General features: G+C 45.1%; 1 protein-coding gene across 1 annotated transcript in view; it reads left to right on the forward strand.

Moving 5' to 3' along the window:
- The first annotated feature begins 5,930 nt into the window (after positions 1 to 5,930).
- LOC143989514 (uncharacterized) overlaps positions 5,931 to 21,889 on the forward strand; it is a 129,089-nt gene continuing 113,130 nt past the window's right edge. The window contains exons 1-8 of the mRNA XM_077489651.1: positions 5,931 to 6,003; positions 8,689 to 8,811; positions 8,898 to 9,021; positions 9,138 to 9,235; positions 9,325 to 9,552; positions 9,634 to 9,837; positions 9,950 to 10,091; positions 13,569 to 15,084. Of these exons, the coding sequence (XP_077345777.1) occupies positions 8,937 to 9,021; positions 9,138 to 9,235; positions 9,325 to 9,552; positions 9,634 to 9,837; positions 9,950 to 10,091; positions 13,569 to 15,084 (2,273 nt within the window). The 5' untranslated portion in view covers positions 5,931 to 6,003; positions 8,689 to 8,811; positions 8,898 to 8,936. The remainder of the gene's footprint in view (positions 6,004 to 8,688; positions 8,812 to 8,897; positions 9,022 to 9,137; positions 9,236 to 9,324; positions 9,553 to 9,633; positions 9,838 to 9,949; positions 10,092 to 13,568; positions 15,085 to 21,889) is intronic.

A 21,889-nucleotide genomic window follows, 5' to 3' on the forward strand; every position in this document is an offset into this window, starting at 1 on the left:
TATGTCTGGTGGCATTGTGGAATCAGTTATCTATTTTTTTTAACAGTTAAAGTTTATTAAAGGAATAGCCAGTTACAATACATCACAACAGAGCATAATAATCGCAGATGCAACTGCTTGAGTGAACAATAGGGTAGCAACAGTGGTTACAGACTCATATTGTTAGGCATCTTGGTTGCGCATAAGTGGATTAACAAAGATCCCTTTAAGCTAGGGAGCCCCTCCAAATATAGAAAAAACCCCTTTATAAAAAGGCTAGGTACCTTGCCAATCCTAGTGTAGCAATAAAACCTAAACATAAACGATAAAGCATTATAAAAGCCTTTCCAGATATATCTGCATTGTAACTATCTATCAATCGGGTTACACCCTACCAATTGTAATCAAAGAGCCAGAAGTGGCAAAAGAAGATAGAAAAGAGGTGACAGCCTGTCTCAAGGCTGGCACCGTGGAAAAAGAGGAAGAAAGAAAGAGGAAAGATGCGGTTGTCCCTAAGAAAGGAGTGGGCACTGACAGCCCAGGTACTCAGCGGCACTTCCTCCTCAGGCTTGTGTCAGGGAGGCATATGCAGAGGAGTATATAAACATGACCCAGGGTCGCCAGGTAACGATGTACTTGTCTGTGCTTTCGTGTGCTATAGCCCTAATCTCTTCCATTTTGTGAAGATATCGTATCTCTCCCAGCCATTCCTTGATTGAGGGGGTCGTAGTGTTTCTCCAATATCTAGGTACAACCGCCTTTGCGGCCGTAAGTAGGAATCTCGCCAGCGATTTTTTATAGTTTCTCATCGAAAGGTTAGTAATGTGTAGTAAACAGCATTTAGCGTCTAGGGGGATCCGGGTATCGGTTATTTGTTTTATTATGCTAATCACTTGAGTCCAATACGGTCGAATTAGGTCGCATTCCCACCATATATGTTGTAAGGTGCCCTTAGCTTGGTTACAACGCCAACATAAGTCCGGAACTGCGGGGAACCACTTATGCAGTTTAATTGGCGTGTTATACCAATTCGTTAAAAGTTTAAAAGAAGTTTCTTGTAATCGGGTGCTAATTGCACATTTATGGACAAATACACATGCCTGTAACCATTGATCATTTGTAAATGATGCATTTAATGCTGCTTCCCAGAAAAGCTTATGGTGGTTGGGTTCCAGACGGACTGCGGATTGCAACCAAGCATACGTAAGGGAGATATTTTTCGTAGAGGTGGTGGCTTGAAAACAAACCGCCTCAAATGGCGTTAGCGGTCGTATAAAGTGTTTGAGCCTCAGTGGGCTCGAAATGTAGTCATGTAGTTGTCTATACGTCCAGTGGCCTAGAAAGGTTAAGCCCAGATCTTGCTGTAGGTTTGAAATTGATTTAATTTTGTTGCCCTCGAGGCAATGAGTGGCTAGTAGTGGCAAATTCCTGCATGTGAAATGCCGAATAGGTTTGTGCATGCCCGGTGGAAAGTCAGGATTATCTACTAGCGGTGTTAAAGGGCCAGGGGAAGTAGTCATGCCTGTCGTTTGAGTCACTGTTTGTAGTAGTCTCAATGTGGTCCCTATAAGGGGATGTTGCTTAAGCTGTTTAGGGCATAGGTCCCACGGAATCCATGGAGAATGTGTCACTGGAGTAGGGTCTACACCGTTCTCCAGTGCCACCCAGTCTTTATTGTCTGCATGGCAGGTCCAGTCAATCATTCTAGTAAGGTGTGTTGCCTTATAATAATTTTTGAAATTAGGGAATCCCATTCCCCCATTGCCTTTATCTCTGGTGAGTATTGCAAGGCTTATGCGTGGCTGAATCAGTTATCTATGTTTCTGCCTTCCCTTCACTGCCCTGTGGGATTCTGGTGAAAGGAACGCCTGTGCTTTTGGTCATTCTGACTTTGTCTAGGAGAACATTATGAATTGCCAGTGGACTGCTCTTGGATTTCTGAATAGTCAAACCCTGCTGTGGCAAGGCCTGATTTTGCCAGCCTTATTATGACAGTGGGCATACCATATTGGCTATTGAAACCAATAAGCAATCATGTGTTGTGTGGTGTTTACCTAATGAGGTTTCTACCTTGCCAGTGGGTTGTAGACCATATCTTGGATTCCTCCAAAGAGGGATTGATTTGTGTTTGGCCTTATGTATCATCACATGGGTCAGATTTCAACTTTGGTTGACTCTTCTTTCAGAGGCTGACTGCTTTGCACTGTCTATGTGCATATCTTTGTACTAGGTGTCATGCACTTTGTTCATCCAGTCAGCCTGTTTACTCTGTGGGATCTCAATTTGGGTCTTTTTGTTTTTGCCAGAATTCTCTATTTGAGCTTATTCAGGACTTTCCATTTGTTCTTTTTGTTGTTTGACATGGAAGTTTGTGTGTTCTGGTTACTGTTACTTCGGCTCATAGGGCTTTGGAACTGGCTGTCCTTTTCCATAAGGGGCCATTCCTGTTTTTTTTCTCTTGTGCGAAGTTGGCTTTTTGGCCTCTTGGTTTCCAAGTCTACTTTTTTCGGTTGAACTCATCAGCTTATTGATGAAGCTAACGGATTGAAAGGACAGGTTCCACCTTTTTAGGTGACAACTCTACCTTATCAGTGAATCAAGATTGTGAAGCCTCTACCTGGTCTTTAGTCCACTCTTTACGACACTTACCAGGTAGGTGTTAGAGCCATGGAGAATGCTGCCCTTTGGACACAGGTTTTTTTTGCAGGCTGCTGTGTGAGGTTCGTTCCTCTCATGTTCTGGAGGTACATCCCTGTTAGTAAAGATTTAAGAAGGTGCTCTGTGTCCTGTAATGTATGATAAAGAAAATAAGTGTAGTGGTACCCCTGTGGGGCCGCTGAGCGTAGCAGTTCCACCTGTCACCCTGCTCAGCCCAACATTTACTTCCAGTCACTCACCAGACAATGAACAGTCCATCAGCTTTGTTTTTGTTATTTTATTGGGGGTTAAACTTGGATTGGGTAAAGGGGTTATGGGATGCCCAGATCAATAGTATTTCATCTATGAAAATGTAGATTGGAACCTCTATTCACAGTCTCTAAAGCCTCAGACTCCTCCAGCACAACACTTCTTGCATGAACTGTTACTTCTTCTACTGTGCAACACTTGGTTCCTATTGCAGATAGCACGTGGCTAGGCCCAACTCTGAATTAGACCTAACGTTGTAGATTCGCCATTTGCTGGCAGGGGACCGCAAGCCCCTTTGGTGTAGCAACCAATATCAATAGCTGTAACTAGGTGGACTACTGCTCCCAGTCAGTCCTGTGCGAACTCTGCCAACCCTCCTGGCTGCGACAGTCCGACTTCAACACCAGTACCATTACAGTCTCTCCCTCTGGTTCTACATCCACTCCTGGCATGCCTCTCCCAGATCTTCCGACTGTGCCTGCCACTCACCTAACCAACAGATGAATCCTCCCTGAAGATTTTCCTGGCAGTGCTCACCGCTGTCCTCTCCTGCTCCTGTTCAGGACACCCCTTGAATCTTGGGTTGTGTGGGGTTCCCTCACAGCTCCGAGCCCCGGCCCAAGGACACGCCCCCAGACAGGGGGGCTTCTTCCAAGGCCTTGACAGTCTAACACTCCATCATTCAGTTCTTCCACCAGAACAACTCCTCCCATGCTGGGCTGACCCAAGGTATTTAAGGAGGCCCGCCACCTGCCAATCCTAGTTGGGGATTGGTCAGGGCTCCTTACTACAACCCAGACAGTTCCACTTCTCTTCCCCTCCTCTGCTTCCAGAATCTTCTGAGAGCCAGAGGGAGGTAACCAAGAAGTGACACTGCCTGTGGGTCACCAGCCTATGCTAAACCACTCCCCAGCTCCCAGATTAAAACAAACAGGCTAGGTCTGCCTAAATTTACATGCACTGGCCAAAAATATGACTCTGGCACCCACCTAAGGTAGAGGGTGTTAAATAGGATTTTCGGTTTACTTGTAAAATCCATTTCTTGGAGTACATCACAGGACACAGAAATCCCTCCCCTCTGTGTTATGGTCTGTGACTTGTGACTTACTACACAAATGAAAAGGGGTTATGTACCAGGAGGGGACTTCCTGTCTTTTTTTTCCCCCAGTGTCCAATCACCTGTACAAGGTCCATAAGCCAGTTAGTAAGGAATTAAAAAGATGCCGTGTGTACCGTGTGAAGAAAATAATATTTTTTGGTTTATCTGTAAAATATATTTCTTGGAGTAAAACACGGCACACAGAGATCACTCCCCTATATTATTTATTATTATTATACAGGATTTCTATAGCGCCAAAACAGTTTGTGCAGCGCTTCACAAAATGAAGGCAGACATTACAGTTACCTTACAATTTGGTACAACCTTACTAATCAGAGGACCCTGCTCATTAGAGCTTACAATCTAAGAAGGAGGGTCCATTTATACAAAAGGTAATAGCAGGGGGGTATGAGCTGATGAAGAAAGTAAAACAGTGTTTTAGTTAGAAGTAGGATAGGCGTCTTTAAAGAGAAGGGTTTTCAGGGATTTTCTAAAGATGGATAAATTAGGGGACAGTTGGACAGATTGGGGTAGGGAGTTTCAAAGGTTCGAAGACGTTCTGGAGAAATCCTGGAGGTGAGCATGGGAGGAGGTGACAAGGGAGCTAGAGAGCAGGAGTTCTTGGGAGGACCAAAGAGAACGGCTTGGTTGATATTTTGAGACTAGGTTAGTGATGAAGCTGGGGGCAGAGTTATGGATGGCTTTGGGAATTATTGTTAGTACTTAAAATTGTATTTGTTGGCTGAGTGGAAGCCAGCGGAGGGATTGGCAGAGAGGGGTGGAGGGCAGCACAGTGGTGTAGTGGTTAGCACTTTCACCTAGCAGCAATAGAGTCGCTGGTTCAAATCCTGACCGCGACACACAATCTGCCTGGAGTTTGCATGTTCTCCCTGTGCCTGCGTGGGTTTCCTCCAGGTACTCCGGTTTCCTCCCACAATCCAAAGACATGCTGGTAGGTTAATTAGACCTTGTCTAAAATATTGGCCTTAATATGTGTATGTGTATGTCAATGTTGTATGTGTTTGTAAGCATGTCAGGACCTTACAGGGTAAAGGACCACGCAAAAGCCGCAGATGCCAAAAAAGCGCCCTGAGGCGATTAAATTCGCATAGGTAGCGCTATACAAGTCACTCACTCACTGAATGGTTGTAAGGTGGATGAGTCTTGCAGCAGCCTTCATGATGGACTGAAGGGGGGATAGTCTATGTAAAGGTAATTTAATGAGAAGGGAGTTGCAGTAGTTGAGGCGAGAGATAACCAGGGAGTGAATTTGAAGCTTGGTGGTGTCATTGATTAAAAAGAGGCCTGTTCTAGAAATGTTGCGGAGGCTAAGGCGGCATGATTTGGACAGGGATTGGATGTAGGCCTGAAAGGCTGAGCTGAGTTCAACATAAAAAAGTCTAGGGTTACTCCTAGCACCCTGAAATGTGGGGACAGACTGATAGTTATGCCATTGATCTATGTTATGGTCTATGACTTCCTACAAAACTAATGTCCTGCTTAACTTGGTGGGGATATGCAGTAGGAGGGACTCTTTTTTTTGTGTTCAATCACCTGTAGGTGGTGAATAACAATGTCAGTAAAGATTTAAGAAGATGCTCTGTGTCCTGTGATGTTCTCCAAGAATTTGATTTTAGAGATAAACCAAAAATATTTTCTCTAGGAACCCCTAAAAACCTTTGAAGGAACCCTGGCTGGGAAAGGCTGACCTAAGCAGTCATTTATTTCTATTTCCCTTGGTGGGAGTGAAGATGACCCCATCTATAAAAATATACAGTACATACACACAGCACCAAGACTATGTTCACACTACGAAATGTTGTCCGGGGCTGCAGTTCCTCTGAGCTCCACAAGATGGTGATCTCACTTCTTTCCAGATAGGAAGTGTCTATGGAAGGGAGAGAGGAAGTGATGTCAGATACAGACAGGAAGTGATGTCAGGTATAAATAAGTTCCAGGTGAGAGTTGAGTCGGGAGGAAGTAGAGAGAATACATTGTTGGAAGTGGCAGTAGATGAGGTAATAAGATCTTATTTTCTATTTACACCCAGTAACCCCCCTGTCATGTCCGTCCTCTTCCTCCATAGTCATTGTGACGTCTTTTATCCTCAGCGATTGATGATACACACATATATAGTGTCAGAACATTTCCCCACTTACGCGGCTGGAACATTTCCTTCATTGTAGAGATGTGTCACCTTTCCCACCAATCACCTTCTCACCTCATAAGTCTATACTCATAGATTATATGACTTTTATTAGTGGTGGGGGATGGGGGGTTATTTAGGTGGGATTAGAATATGTATTTCTTTATTTTATAAGATTCAAATAGGAAGAAAGAGGGGAAAATGTCATTTGTAGTAAGGCTGCCTTACACGGTTTGAGTCTCATCTGGTTCAGTAGGAACCGCCCAAGAACCAGACCATTAATAGGCAGGCTGAATGTACCACGTTAATTAATCGATCATCTTGGGTACAACCAGCCTGTCGTATTTTTTTGTGATTAGCACTAGTGCCTGCTATAGTCGCTAGCGATAATCACTGTCTTCTTCCAGTTGGGGAAGCTTTCCCCGCCCAACCGCCGAGAGAAGACTCATGCACATTTCTTTCCTGCAACCCGTGGTACGGCCGGCCTAAATGTCCTGAAAACAAATGTCTCCTTAATGATCTCAGTCTCAAATATTGATCCTAAAATGTGATCAGTAAAGTCTCCAGAGTACACGGAGATCACAGGAATATGACGTGTCCTGGTGAAGCCAAGAGACAAAGCTCGTTTTTTAGTTTAGGAGAGGTGGGACGCACCCAGGAAAAATTCATCTGTGTGTACAGTAGAGCTGCAACTAACGATTAATTTGTCTGTCGACTAATCTATCGATTTATTTTTTTGATTAGTCAACGACTATCCGATTATTTTTATTTTTTTATGAATCTAGTGTTTTTTTTTTGGATTAGCTAATTAATCCTTTGGATAACCTTGAGAGTATTGTATGGGCTGGCAGAGTATTGTATGGGCTGGCAGAATATTGTATTGTATTGCAGAGTTATGTGCTGGCAGAGTATTGGCTGGGTATGGAGGGATGGCTGCTTCCATCCGACCTCTCCTCTCCACTGCACAGATCAGTACAGAGAGGGGAGAGAGAAACCGGCGCCATGTCATGACGCCGGTTTGTTTACAAGTGATCGCTCCGACAGAAAGAAAGATGTAGAAAGATGGCCGCTGCTTCGGAGCTAGACCGAAGCCGCAGCCTCTCCTAAGGCCGAGACCGTGGAGCGCTCCGCGGATCGCGGCATGTGCCGATCCGAGCGGGGTGACCCGTTCGGATCACAGATCGGTGACGATCCTTTGCACCCCTAGGGGACGGCAGCACGGAGGGGGAGAAGAGAGGGGGACGGCGGCATGGAAGGGGAGAAGAGAGGGGGACGGCGGCATGGAAGGGGAGAAGAGAGGGGGACGGCGGCATGGAAGGGGAGAAGAGAGGGGGACGGCGGCATGGAAGGGGAGAAGAGAGGGGGGCGGCGGCATGGAAGGGGAGAAGAGAGGGGGGCGGCGGCATGGAGGACAGTGGTAGATACTAAGCACTGTGACGCTCCGATGCCCTGCACGCATGACGACGTATTTTTGTAGTCGACGTAATCGATTACTTCGACTCGTCGTGGCAGCTCTAGTGTATAGAAACATTACAGAGTCCCCCCTCACAGCTCCTCCTCCCAATGTCCCTCCAACCAGAGTCAGAGAATCCTACGACATTACACTGACCTCACAGCTCCTCCTCCCAATGTCCCTCCATCCAGAGTCAGAGAATACTATGACATCACACTGACCTCACAGCTCCTCCTCCCAATGTCCCTCCATCCAGAGTCAGAGAATCCTATGACATCCCACTGACCTCACAGCTCCTCCTCCCAATGTCCCTCCATCCAGAGTCAGAGAATCCTATGACATCACACTGACCTCACAGCTCCTCCTCCCAATGTCCCCCCAACCAGAGTCAGAGATTCTTATGACATTCCAAAGACCTCACAGCTCATTCTCATTCAATGTCATTCAATGTCCCTTCATCCAGAGTCCTTGCTTATCGGTTAGGTGCCCAGAAACTATGCCATTGATCTGAACAGCCCACTTCTGTTGTTTTGGTGTATCTGGTATGGTTGTTTGGCGTTTGCACATTGTTCGGCTTCTAATCCCCGCTGACAGCCCAGTTCAGGCTTTAGGTTTACCAAGGGTGGCTGTCAATCACTGGACTGAGCTCCTGAGCACTTCGGCCTTCTCATCTCACTTGACATGGAAGCGAATACTTTGCTTTGTTGTTACATTAAAGCTACATTTTATTAATCATCTCTACACCCTGCTTCTTCTTATCACACTGACCCTACACTGCTCCCCCTTCCAATGTCCCTCCATCCAAAGTCAACTTATCCTATGACATCACACTGACCTCACAGTTCCTTCTCCCAATGTCCCTTCATCTGGCTCTTTTCTATTATTTCCTCTGCTCTTAAACTGTGGGTGGACCCTTGGCATCCTCATGTGCAAAGCAGGACTGTTGGACCAGCATTGTGTCAAGGATGCCAGAATGCCTGTGACAAGCTTTTAACCTGAAGTGGGTAAATGATACCTAGGCCTGAAAATCGATACCTGAATGGGAGGGATACCTGAACCTGAGCTGGGAATGTCACTTGATTTTACATTCATGTTCAAATCTAGAGTTTTCCTTATGTGAAGTCTGGAGATCATATGACCATCACATTGCATCCACCTCCCACCCTGATAGAATAGAGAAATAAAGAAGAAGATTCTAGAAGTCACCAGAAAGATCATGGAGGACAGGTGAGTGGTGCTGGGAATTCTGGGACATTATCCAGTAACAGACAAGGGATGTGTCTGGATGGTGACTGTATCATTGTGTGTGTCAGGTTCCTATAAGGTGTCAGGATGTCACTGTCTATTTCTCCATGGAGGAGTGGGAGTATTTAGAAGGACACAAGGATCTCTACAAGGACGTCATGATGGACAATCAGCCGCCCCTCACATCACCGGGTAAGAGGAGACTTTATTGTAAAGGAGAGAGCAGTACGGAGGCTCCACCTAGATCCCCCATCATCTGATAAACACATAGAAACAATGTATTCAGGCAGTGTGTGTGTTTCCTACAGATGGATCCAGTAATGGGAACCCACCCGAGAGATGTCCCCGTCCTCTGTATTCCCGGGATTCCACACAGGAAGGTCTCACCATCCCTCACCATCATCAGGTAGATGAGGAACAATCACTGATAGTACCATTAGGATCTGTACATTATCTGTATTGTTACCATTGATGTCATTTTTATCATATATTCAGAGTGGAAACCTGAGAGAGTCTAAAGTTGATACTAAAGAAAAGATAAAAGAGGAGGATGATGAGGATGGGGTGATGGAGGAATCAGAGTTTGTAAAAAAACACAACGATCTGTTCCAGGACACCATGATGGAGTCATCCAGCTATAGAAACCCACCAGAGAGATGTCCCCGTCCTCTGTATTCCCGGTATTCACCACAGGAAGATCACACCATCCCCCACCATCATCAGGTAGATGATCGACAAACAGTGATAGGTATGATTTATTTACAAGCATGTTTGTTACAATGAATGTTTTATGATATCTTCCAGAGTGCAATCCTCAGGGATTATAATATTGTTGTCAAAGAAGAGTATAAAGAGGAGGATGAGGAGTATGGAGTGATGGAGGAATTTTCAGGACACAAGGATATAATGGAATCACTCAATACCAGGAACCCACCAGAGAGATGTCCCCGTCCTCTGCATTCCCGGGATTCCAAACAGGAAGATCACACCATCCCTCACTGTTACAAGGTTGGTGTGACGGAGCATCTAGAACATGGAGTTGTGAAGATGATGTGTGGATTTTTATGTGACGTCAGAATAATAAAGCTTATAGTTTACAGGCGATATTTGTTTGGTTTAGGGTGAAGATCAGATGGATATAAAAGTTGAGGTTAAAGCAGAAGAAGAAGAGCAGTATGTGAAGGATGATCAGCAGTCTATAGAGGAGGATGGAATAACGGGGACATTTATAGAGGAGGACACTCCTACAGAGATCAGCACAGGTGGGTCATTAACACTAAATACATTCCTCCACCCATACTGCTCACTGATTGGTCCAGAGTAGGGGAAGGACTGGGTGATATCAGCCTGTAATCCCCTGGTCACTTTCCTGAGCTGTGTTCCCCGTCCTGTATTCCTGTATTCCTCTTGGATAATCTTCCTTCTCTGTGCTGCAGACACAATTTCTGTATCTAGACTGGATTTATGGAGATTCTGGGGTTCAGCTGGCAGCAAAATGTTGACTTTCACCATAGGCTTTAAAGGACCTAGGCAGTTGGGGTATGTACATTGGGTCTTCAACCCCATATATTGCACATGTCAGGAATCAGCAGTAGGGATAACCAGGTCTGCACGGCTACATTTAAGAAACTGGGACCAGACTGTATGCTTTAACCACTTTTAACCCCCTTCCTGAGCACTAGAGCACTTTTTTACAAATTGGCACTGTCACTTTAACTGACAATTGCGCGGTTGCGCGGTGCTGTACTCAAACACATTTTTCATCGTTTTTTTTTATTCCACAAATAGAGCTTTCTTTTGGTGGTATTTGATCACATCTGCGGTTTTTATTTTTTGTGCTATAAACAAAAAAAGAGCGACAATTTTGAAAAAAGAACAAACAATATTTTTACTTTTTTTGCTATAATAAATATCGCCCAAATAAAAAAAAACACATTTCTTCATCAATTTAGGCCGATATGATTCTTTTACGTATTTTTGGTAAAAAAAATCTCAATAAGCGTATATTGATTGGTTTGCGCAAAAGTTATAACGTCTAAAAATTATGGGAAATAATTATTTTTTACTAGTAATGGCGGTGATCTGCGATTTTTAGCGGTACTGCGACATTGCGACAGGCAGATCGGACATTTTTGACACATTTTTGGAACCACTGACATTTTATACATCGATCATAGCTAAAGTAGCCACTGATTACTGTTTAAATGTCACTGGCGGGGAAGGGGTTAACACTAGGGGGCGTTTAAGGGGTTAAATGTGTGTTCTAACTGTGGGGGGGATAGGACTGACTAGGAGAGGAGGCATTTCATTGTTCTTACTAAGTAGGAACAAATGATATATCTCCTCTCCCCTGACAGAACAGGGATTTGCGTGTTTACACACACAGATCCCTGTGCTGGCTCTCTTGCACACGATTGCACCCGCTGGCCACACGCATCGGGTCCCCCGCCATGCATCAGGCACGCACACCTCCGGCGGCTTTTAAAAGTTGCGCAGCAGTGCCATTGTGCCGCAGTAAATGTATGTGAGCTGGTCGGGAACCGGTTAAGTGAGAAAAACCCAGTGACAAAATACCTAACTAATAAACAGAAGCCTAGCAATAAACTAACTATATACAAAATGGGGAACATCAAAAAGCAGGAAAAACTCTGGAGCATGGAGCAGATAGGAAGGGGGGAACAAAACTGGGATCAGCAACAAGGAGAAGCACGCACAAGGCAGCAGGGAACAGGATACAGTGTACAGGGGAGGAGCAGGATAATGGCCAGCAGTATCTGGCAGCAAGCAAAACACTGAAGTGAAAGCACTTAGTAGGAGAGGACCTAAATATACACCCAGCAGACAGCATCAGGTGGAAACTACTTCAGTCTGCTGGGAAACACCCGATGGATACTGGAATCACAGCCCTTGCCAAGGGAACCACAGCACCAGCAGCAGATGATCCCACCCTAAACGAGGGTCCTCCTAGATGCTCCACTATGCCCCCCCTGCCAGTGTTCAGAAGCTGACTGGGTATCCCACCAAGCTGAGCAGCAGATAGGGAACCAGTAAAGTCTGGCTGAGCAGTGGGCGATTAAATATGGAAAGTTTGGCTGGGCAGCAGCCAGGGAATCAGCAGGGGCTGATTTGACAGCTGGCAGCAGTTCTTCACAGGCAGGCTTGCCAGCAGATCAACAGAGGCAGGCATTCAGGCAGACTGAACTACATCAGCAGGCATCGAGGCAGGCGGACTGGACCCCATCGGCAGGCAGCATAGAGGTGGACTGGACCCCATCACCAGGCAACATGGAATCAAGAACTAGGTGATCAATGTTTGAGGCGGCAGTGGATAATGGCAAAGTTGTGTGAATAGAAAATAACTTTTGTTCCTTTTTCAGTTTAAATGCTGGAGTCATGCATGTGGTTGCAGGATGCTGACCAGATTGTGCTGCTGGTACGAAAGTAGTAACAGTACTGGGAAGCATAAAAGGAAAGTTAGAAGAAGCAGAGGAAGGTGTCTGAAAGGTTGCCATGCGTAATGGACCTATAGAGGGATCTATCCGTGCGTTAAATGCAGGGGAAGTGTATGTAATATAAGCAGAGTACTAGCTAAATCCTAACTAAAAACTAATAAGCAGGAAGCCTAACAATAACTATAAACAATATAGACAAAACGGGGGATAACCAAAAAACAGGGGACAAGTGGAGGTTCAGGGAGCAGATGGGAAGGGGGAACCAAAACTGGGATCAGGAGGAGCAGGTACAAGGCAAAAGGGTACAGGGCAGAAACAGGATAACTGCTGGCAGAATCTGGCAGCAGGCAAAACACTGGATTGAGAACACTTAGTAGGGGAAGACCTAAATACCTTCCCAGTAGCCAACATCAGGTGGAAACTGATTACTGGGGTCTGCTGACTGCTGGGAGACACCTGCTGGTGGACACCAGAACTACACCCCTCCACACAAGGAACCACAGTGCCACCGGCAGATGATCTTGGTCCTAACACTATGTTGTACATTACGTAGTCCTGACCCCTTCATTATATACTCTGTTGTACATTACATCATTCTGATACTATATTGTCCTATCTTCTGTATCTTATACAATCTGTAATATGTTTCATAGTTCTGAGATGTGCATTTATCCATCTACCCACTGCTATATATAATGTATTTTATTTTGTTACACCCATTTTCTATAAGCTGGACATTTTATATCTGATGATGTGATCTGAGCACAGACTTTTACATGTTGATAATAATGTGATAACATCCTCCAAATTTGGAACCTTAAACAGAAAGTGATAATGAGGGAGGATTCAATAACCCAATGATGGGGGTCTTCAGGATCAGTCCAGTCTTCATCTTGGTTGTTCTCCCCCCATCCTCACTCTCTGACCTCTGGTGGGGCTCAGCCCCGCTGTTATTCATGACTAAATCATGGACTAAATAAGGAAGTGCAGGACTTCTTGTGTTGGGAAGATGGCAATGAGTGATAGAGGGGGAGGGGACACTCGTCCTATAATCCCCTCATCACTGTCACTCCTATAAAAGACAGTTCTCGTTGTTTCCTCACTCTCTGACTAAGGTCCATGAATAAAGAAATGATCTGGTAGGAGATCAGAGGACCCATTTACTAGTTACCTTGAGGGGGGAATTGTAAGATCCTCAGAGACAAAGCTGCCTGATGTGGGCGGAGTCCTGGTTTAGGGGAACCAATCAGCTTATGTCTAGTAATAATCTTTGTATTTCTATTTTAGTAGATGGACGGGAGATGAGGAAAACCTCAGAGGATTGTCTCACTTTGTCTCCAGACTGTAAAGTAGAAGATGAGGACATCACACAGTATAGTCCAGGAGAAAACCCGACTACCTCAAATGTCCATCCGGCACCACACAGTGTAGATGGACCATCGTATTCCTCTTATCCTGAGGAACCTCAGACTGTGAGGGACGGTGCCGTCCTTCCAATGGATAAGAGGTTTTCCTGTACTGAGTGCGGGAAGTGTTTCCATTTTAAATTTAATCTTGATGAGCATAAAAGATCCCACACAGGTAAGAAGCTACATTCCTGTCCTGAGTGCGGGAAATGTTTTTTAAGGAAATTTCATTTGTCCACACATCAGAAATCGCACGCGGTGCAGAGGCTATTTTCCTGTCCTGAGTGCGGGAAATATTTTGTACTAAAATCACAACTTGTCGCACATCAATTATCTCACATGCAAAAAACATCCTATTCCTGTCCTCAGTGCGAGAAATGTTTTTCTTTGAAGTCCAGCCTTCGCAGACATCAGAAACTGCACACCGGGGAAAAGCCGTATTCATGTCCTGAATGTGGGAAATGCTTTGCAAGAAAATTAGAACTTGTCGCACATCAGAGATGTCACACAGGGGAAAATCCGTATTCCTGTCAGGCACCACACAGTGTAGATGGACCATCGGATTCCTCTTATCCTGAGGAACCTCAGACTGTGAGGGATGGTGCCGTCCTTCCAACGGAGAAGAGGTTTTCCTGTACTGAGTGCGGGAAGTGCTTTCATTCTAAATCCAATTTGAATGCGCATAAAAGATCTCACACGGGGGAAAAACCATATTCCTGTCCTGAGTGTGGGAAATGTTTTACGACGACTTCCAGTCTCTGCAGACATCATAAATCTCACACAGGGGAGAAGCCCTATTCTTGTTCTGAGTGTGGGAAATGTTTTGTAAATAAATCACTTCTTGTGACACATCAGAGGTTTCACACGGGCGAGAGGCCATTTTCCTGTCTTGAGTGCGGGAAATGTTATTCAGAGAAGTCACATCTTTATGCTCATCAGAGATTGCACACAGGTGAGAAGCCACATTCCTGTCCTGAGTGTGGGAAAAGTTTTTCAAGGAAGTCCATTCTTTCCATACATCTGAGAACTCACACAGGGGCAAAGCCGTATTCATGTCTTGAATGCGGGAAATGTTTTGTAAATAAACAACGTTTTGTCATACATCAGAGATCTCACACAGGGGAGAAGCCATTTTCCTGTGCTTTGTGCGGAAAATGTTTTGCAGACAAGTTCTCCCTTTTCAGACATCAGAAGTGGCACACGGGGGAGAAGTCGTTTTCTTGTTCTGAGTGTGTGAAATGTTTTGTAGATAAATCGGATCTTGTTAAACATCAGAGATCTCACACGGGGGAGAAGCCGTATTCCTGTTCTGAGTGCGGGAAATGTTTTTCAGGGAAGTCCAATCTTTACAGACATCAGAGATCTCACATGGGGAAGAAGCCACTTTCCTGTCCTGAGTGAGGGAATTGTTCTTCACAGAAGTCCTGTCTAAATCAGGGATCCCACACAACCCTCGAGGTGTATTAGTGCCTTGAGTGCGGGAAATGTCTTCTATATGAATGTTGCTGGACATCACAGCTCTCATGTGGGGAAGAAGCACACCCTGATATACACCTCAGATATACTCCATGGCTGATCTTCATCATGAAAGAAACAGTTGATAAGGAGATCAGAGATCACCAAAGACATGGATGAAGTGTTGTACTGTGTTGCCCATTGATAGCCATAGAAAAATAAAAATGAAGTCATTACCTTTCATTGGCTGAGTACATTTTGTGGTGTAGAGACTTGGAGGTCTATTAAAAAAACAAAAACGTTGAACGAATGTGACATGCATTTGTCCAGCCATGACAAATTTCAGACATATATTTTATTTCATGCAGTGATTTGTTGTGATAATTGCCTCCATCTAGTGGCTATCATGCCATATCACGCTATTTTTAGTGATTGAGATATTTCAGGAAAAATACCACTAGATGGAGCTAACGATCACAGGAAATCACTGTGGTAAATAAATGATGGTGGTGTAAGCTTTTGCAAAGACTTAGACATCTATTTTTAAAATATTTTTGAAGACATGTTACAAGCATTTTATTTCATACAGTGATTTCCTATGATTCTTGGTGCCATCTAATGGCCATAATGTAGCATTGCTTTTTATTTACTGCATTATAGCCAATAGATGGAGCTGACGATCATATGAAATCACTGGGTTAATTAAATTACGGCCAGAATTTGTCACGGCTGGACCAAGGCTTGTCACATTCCTCCAACCAATTTTTTCTAAATAGACCCCCTTCGTTTTCGTCATCGGGCATGGTTTCATATAAATGACTGATGTCATACTATAAGTACAGTAGACACCAAAGAACATCAATTCATTATTATTATATTAACCACTTAAGCCCCGGACCAATTTGCAGCCAAAGGACCAGGCCCCTTTTTGCCATTAGGCACTGCGTCGCTTTAACTGACAATTGTGTGATTGTGTGACGTGGCTCCCAAACAAAATTGGCGTCCTTTTTTTTTCCCTGCAAACAGCTTTCTTTTGGTGGTATTCGATCACCTCTGCAGTTTTTATTTTTGCGCTATAAACAAAAATAGAGCGACAGTTTTGAAAAAAATTCAATATTTTTTTACTTTTTGCTATAATAAATATCCCCCAAAAATATATTAAAAAACATTTTTTTTCCTCAGTTTAGGCCGATGCGTATTCTTCTACATATTATTGGTAAAAAAAAAAATCGCAATTAGCGATTGATTGGTTTGCGCAAAAGTTATAGCATTTAGAAAATTGGGGATAGTTTTTATAGCATTTTTTTATTTTCACTAGTAATGGCGGCGATCAGCGATTTTTATTTTTTTTATTTTTTATTGTGCCTGCGACATTAGGGCGGACACATCGGACATTTTTGACAGATTTTTGGAACCATTGTCATTTATACAGCAATCAGTGCTATTTAAATGCACTGATTCCTGTGTAAATTACACTGGCAGTGAAGGAGTTAACCACTACGGGGCAGTGTAGGTGTTATGTATGATGTTATGTGTTTTTTTAATTGTAGGGGGCGTGGCCTGGCATGTGACATCACTGATCGTCCTTCCCTATAAAAGGGAACAGACGATTGTGATAGCCACACAGGGAAGTACGGAGAGAGGTTTGTTTACACAGACCTCTCCTTGTTCTTCAGCTCTGTGACCCGATCGTGGGACACCAGCGGCGATCGGGTCCGGCCACGGAGCACAGGACCGGGTCAGGAGCGCGCCGTTACCGCCGTCGCGCTCCCGACCCACAGTTGGGCACTTAAAAAGCAACGTACAGGTAAGTGCTTGTGCCCAGCCGTGCCATTCTGCCGACGTACATCGGCGTGAGGCGGTCCTTAAGTGGTTAAACCAACCATTGATTTAAAACAAAAATATTGTATTTGGCTATTAGATGGCTACACGTATTTTACAAATTAGCACCATTTATAGGATAAATGTGGTATTTTACATGTTAAATCAATGGAAAACATTCAACCAGTGTAATAAATGGCCTAATAACATTTGTACCCCTCCATTCACAGAGAAGGAATGTACATACACTTTCACCACGTGCATTGCTGTGCAAATTTTTCATGAATAGTCAGGAGACGTTTATATAAACATAGGAAGCATGTAGCTGCTAAATGAAAAGACCTCCTAGCAATGTTATTACCAGGCTGCAGCTAGGGGGAGCTCTAATGTTTAGAGTGTAAAATATAAAAGATGAGGTTGTGCGAGTAAAGTCATACCCAACATGTCAAGCCTTAAAATTGCGAGTGATCCCACTTCCTTCCCGAAAATTACAGTGCTTTGAAAAAGACAGTGAACAAACAGCATCATGAATGCCAAGGAACACACCAGACAGGTCAGGGATAATGTTGTGGAGAAGTTCAAAGCAGGGTTAGGTTATAAAAAAAGTATCCCAAGCTTTAAAGCGGTTCACAGAACACTGTTCAATCCATCATCCAAAAATGAAAAGAGTATGTTACAACTGCAAACCTACCAAGACATGTCAGTCCATCTAAACTGACAGGCCGGGCAAGGAGAACATTAATCAGAGAAGCAGGCAAGAAGCCCATGGTAACTCTGGAGGAGCTGCAGAGATCCACAGCTCAGGTGGGAGATTCTGTCCACAGGACAACTATTAGTCGTGCTCTCCACAAATCTGCCCTTTATGGAAGAGTGACAAGATGAAAGCCATTATTAAAAGAAAGATATCAGAAGTCCCATATGCAGTTTGTGAGAAGCCATGTGGGGGACACAGCAAACACGTGGAAGAAGGTGCTCTGGTCAGATGAGACCCAAATTGAACTTTTTGGCCTAAAAGCAAAACACTATGTGTGGCGGAAAACTAACACTGCTCATTATCCTCAACACACCATCCCCACCGTGAAACATGGTGGTGGCAGCATCATGTTGTGGGGATGCTTTTCTTCAGCAGGGACAGGGAAGCTGGTCAGAGTTGATGGGAAGATGGATGAAGCAGATAAAATACAGGACAGTCTTAGAAGAAAACCTGTTAGGGTCACCTTCACCTTCCAGCAGGACAACGACCCTAAACATACAGCCAGAGCTACAATGGAATGGTTTAGATCAAAGCATATTCATGTGTTAGAATGGCCCAGTCACAGTCCAGACCTAAATCTGTGGCAAGACTTGAAAATTGCTGTGTACAGAAGCTCTCCATCCAATCTGACAGAGCTTGAGATATTTTGCGAAGAATGGGCAAAAAATGTCACTCTCTAGATGTGCAAAGCTGGTAGAGACATCCCCAAAAAGACTTGCAGCTGTAATTGCAGTGAAAGGAGGTTCTACAAAGTATTGACTCCGGGGGTGCTGAATACAAAGGTACACCACAGTTTTCACATATTTATTTGTAAGGAATTTTGAAAAACATTTATTATTTTCCTACCACTTCACAATTATGTGCCACTTTGTGTTGGTCTATCACATAAAATCCCAATAACATACATTTACGTTTTTGGTTGTAACATGAGAAAATGTGTAAAATTTCGAGGGGTATGATTACTTTTTCAAGGCACTGTATCCCTCCCCCACTATTACTTTTATTTTCTCTTCTAAAGCCCTTTTTAAAATTCTAAAAAGGAAATTGGAGAGGAAGGATGGCTTTATTTTTGTCATTTGGACCCTACTGGCCATCGGGACTACTGGGAGCTTCCCGGGGGGCCGAATGGCTCAGTGGGCCAGTCTGGTGCAGTCCTGGAGCCGCTCCTCTCTGACAGGAGTGATTTCACTCCTGTCAGGAGGAGCCATGGGCGTCCGCAGAATTTTTTCCAGGGGGGGGCATAATTTTATGGTCTGGTCGTGTGATCTTACCTGTGTCAGTCAACAGCAGCTGCAGGGGAGAAAGAGCTTGGCAATGGCCGATAAAGCCTGATGAGGTGATGTCACCCCTAGATTTCCATGTCACAGTTGTTATTGTTGCTCCCCCCTCTCCCCTGCATACACTGCTGGATCACACAGGTGAGATAACATGACCAGATTGGAACAGTCTGAAAATAGGTTAGTCCACATAGGTGTTAGGGGTAAGTGGAGGGGGGGCAGTTTTTAAGGCTAGCCCAAGCTGGAATTCTACTTTCAATCTACCCTCCCTGTTGGTGGTTTGTGGCAGTGTTAAAGCAGAGCTCCACCCAAAAGGAGAAGCTCCACTTGTTTGCACCCTCCCCCCTTCCACTGCCACATTTGGCACTTTTTGGGGGAGAGAGTGTACCTGGTTTTGCCGTGGCAATCTGAGCCACATGTAAAACCATGCAAAAAAATATGCTGCGAGGGACCACAGCCAGTAAAGGTATAAATAACCATACAATTAGGCAATCAATTAAAAAAACAAAACAAAAAAAACTACACCTGCGTGGTGCAGCATTGGCTTAAGACCGTGGAGATTTTCAAATATGTATGGACACAATAGCATTTTTATGCTGTTGTTCCCATATAGCTGCTTTTGTGCCCATATTGAAGCTGGTGTGCTTCTATATGGGTGCAACAGCATCTATATAGGCACAATAGCATAAAGATGATATTCTGTCCATACTGTATAACTCCTATTGTGGCCATACAAATGCTACTGTCTCCTATGGTGTCCAGTGACACTGAACTTGCAGCGCTCCCAGTGCCGGGACAAGTTTTTCTGGTGACCAGAGCGAAGACGCCAAACTGCGCTTAATGTTGGGCATCTTTAGTTAGCTTAAAATACAAATTTCTTCTAAAATATTAACAGCTACATACAGAATGCCCAAAAAGATTTATACTGAGTGAGAGATTTTTAGACACTTGTAACTGACCTTAAAGAATATGTAAGTGATCACATGCTTGGTCAGAAATGAATTCTTGCAGACGCTCACCTCCTTTGCAATCAAAACATGTAGCCTTAAACATGTCCATTACAGATTTGTAATGAGCCTGGGAAGTAGTCCTGGTCTGGGGTCCTATCAGAGTTGCTGGATACTTATAATTAAATAGTAATCTGCGAGCACTGGTGATTACAGACAGACCATGACACAGAACAAGCTGACACTAACCCAGCTTGTTCTACAAATATCATTTAGCACTTCACCTTAATGGCAGCTTCCATGGCTTCAGGAACTTCTTAGTTGGTCTGGGGTGAGCTCTGGTGACTGTTGGGCTGGACAGTGGCTGCTGAGTGAACTTTATCTTCCTGCTCCGCCCACCCTCACTGCTGCCCCGCCCACCCTCACTGCTGCCCCGCCCACCCTCACTGCTGCTCTGACTGAGATCTCTCTGACTTGGACAGCAGACAAACCTGGGAGAATCGTCTTCCTCCTGTCTGGTACGGCTGCTACAGTGAAGAAGGCAAGCACAGCCTCAGTTCAGTGTGCGACTGTATCAGAGTTCAGAGCATGTGGCAGTTGGGCAAGTTGCTCAAGAACTTCTCCTGAGTGTTATGAGCATAGTGAAGCTCACAATCTGGCACCCCCGCCTCCTCCCTGCCGTGCCTGCAAAGCCTGCTCATGGACACCAGTGTCTCTGTGCAGACACCTTGCCGATTCCGGGGGGGGGGGGGCACTTGACCCCCCTTGCCTCTATCTGCGGACACCCATGGGAGGAGCTGCTTCCGTCACTTGCTGGAGAGAGCATTAGGCATTAGTGATGGACGAACTTCCGACGGGACGTTTCGCGAACGCGAAACGCGAACGGACACAAACGTTCGCGAAAACGACCGTTCGCCGCGGGCTCCATTGACTTCAATGGGAGGCGAATTTCGCAAACCTTTAGGTCGAATTTGCGGCCACGGGGTAATTATTAGGGGGTAGCACGTAGTCCCACCACCTGGACAATAGCATAATACATGTATGAGGTGAATTTGGGATCGATAACTACAAGCATTTTTTTTTTATTTGGGAAATTGTTCTGACAATTCAGGACTATGGAGCTAATGAAGGCAATGGAGGAGAGGGAAGGTCAGGGACCAGGGTAGGCAAACAAGAGGGTGCAGGAGATACAGAGCACTGACAGCAGCACCGTAATACAGAGCACTGACATCAGCACCGTGACATACAGCGCTGACAGCAGCTCCGTGACATACAGCGCTGACAGCAGCTCCGTGACATACAGCGCTGACAGCAGCTCCGTGACATACAGCGCTGACAGCAGCTCCGTGACATACAGCGCTGACAGCAGCTCCGTGACATACAGCGCTGACAGCAGCACCGTGACATACAGCGCTGACAGCAGCTCCGTGACATACAGCGCTGACAGCAGCTCCGTGACATACAGCGCTGACAGCAGCTCCGTGACATACAGCACTGACAGCAGCTCCGTGACATACAGCGCTGACAGCAGCTCCGTGACATACAGCGCTGACAGCAGCACCGTGACATACAGCGCTGACAGCAGCTCCGTGACATACAGCGCTGACAGCAGCTCCGTGACATACAGCGCTGACAGCAGCTCCGTGACATACAGCGCTGACAGCAGCTCCGTGACATACAGCGCTGACAGCAGCTCCGTGACATACAGCGCTGACAGCAGCTCCGTGACATACAGCGCTGACAGCAGCTCCGTGACATACAGCGCTGACAGCAGCTCCGTGACATACAGCGCTGACAGCAGCTCCGTGACATACAGCGCTGACAGCAGCTCCGTGACATACAGCGCTGACAGCAGCTCCGTGACATACAGCGCTGACAGCAGCTCCGTGACATACAGCGCTGACAGCAGCTCCGTGACATACAGCGCTGACAGCAGCTCCGTGACATA

This window comes from Lithobates pipiens, unplaced genomic scaffold (assembly GCF_037356315.1).
Source record: "Lithobates pipiens isolate NorthernLeopardFrog02 unplaced genomic scaffold, aLitPip1_a1.2 Scaffold_18, whole genome shotgun sequence".
NCBI classification, from domain to species: domain Eukaryota; kingdom Metazoa; phylum Chordata; class Amphibia; order Anura; family Ranidae; genus Lithobates; species Lithobates pipiens.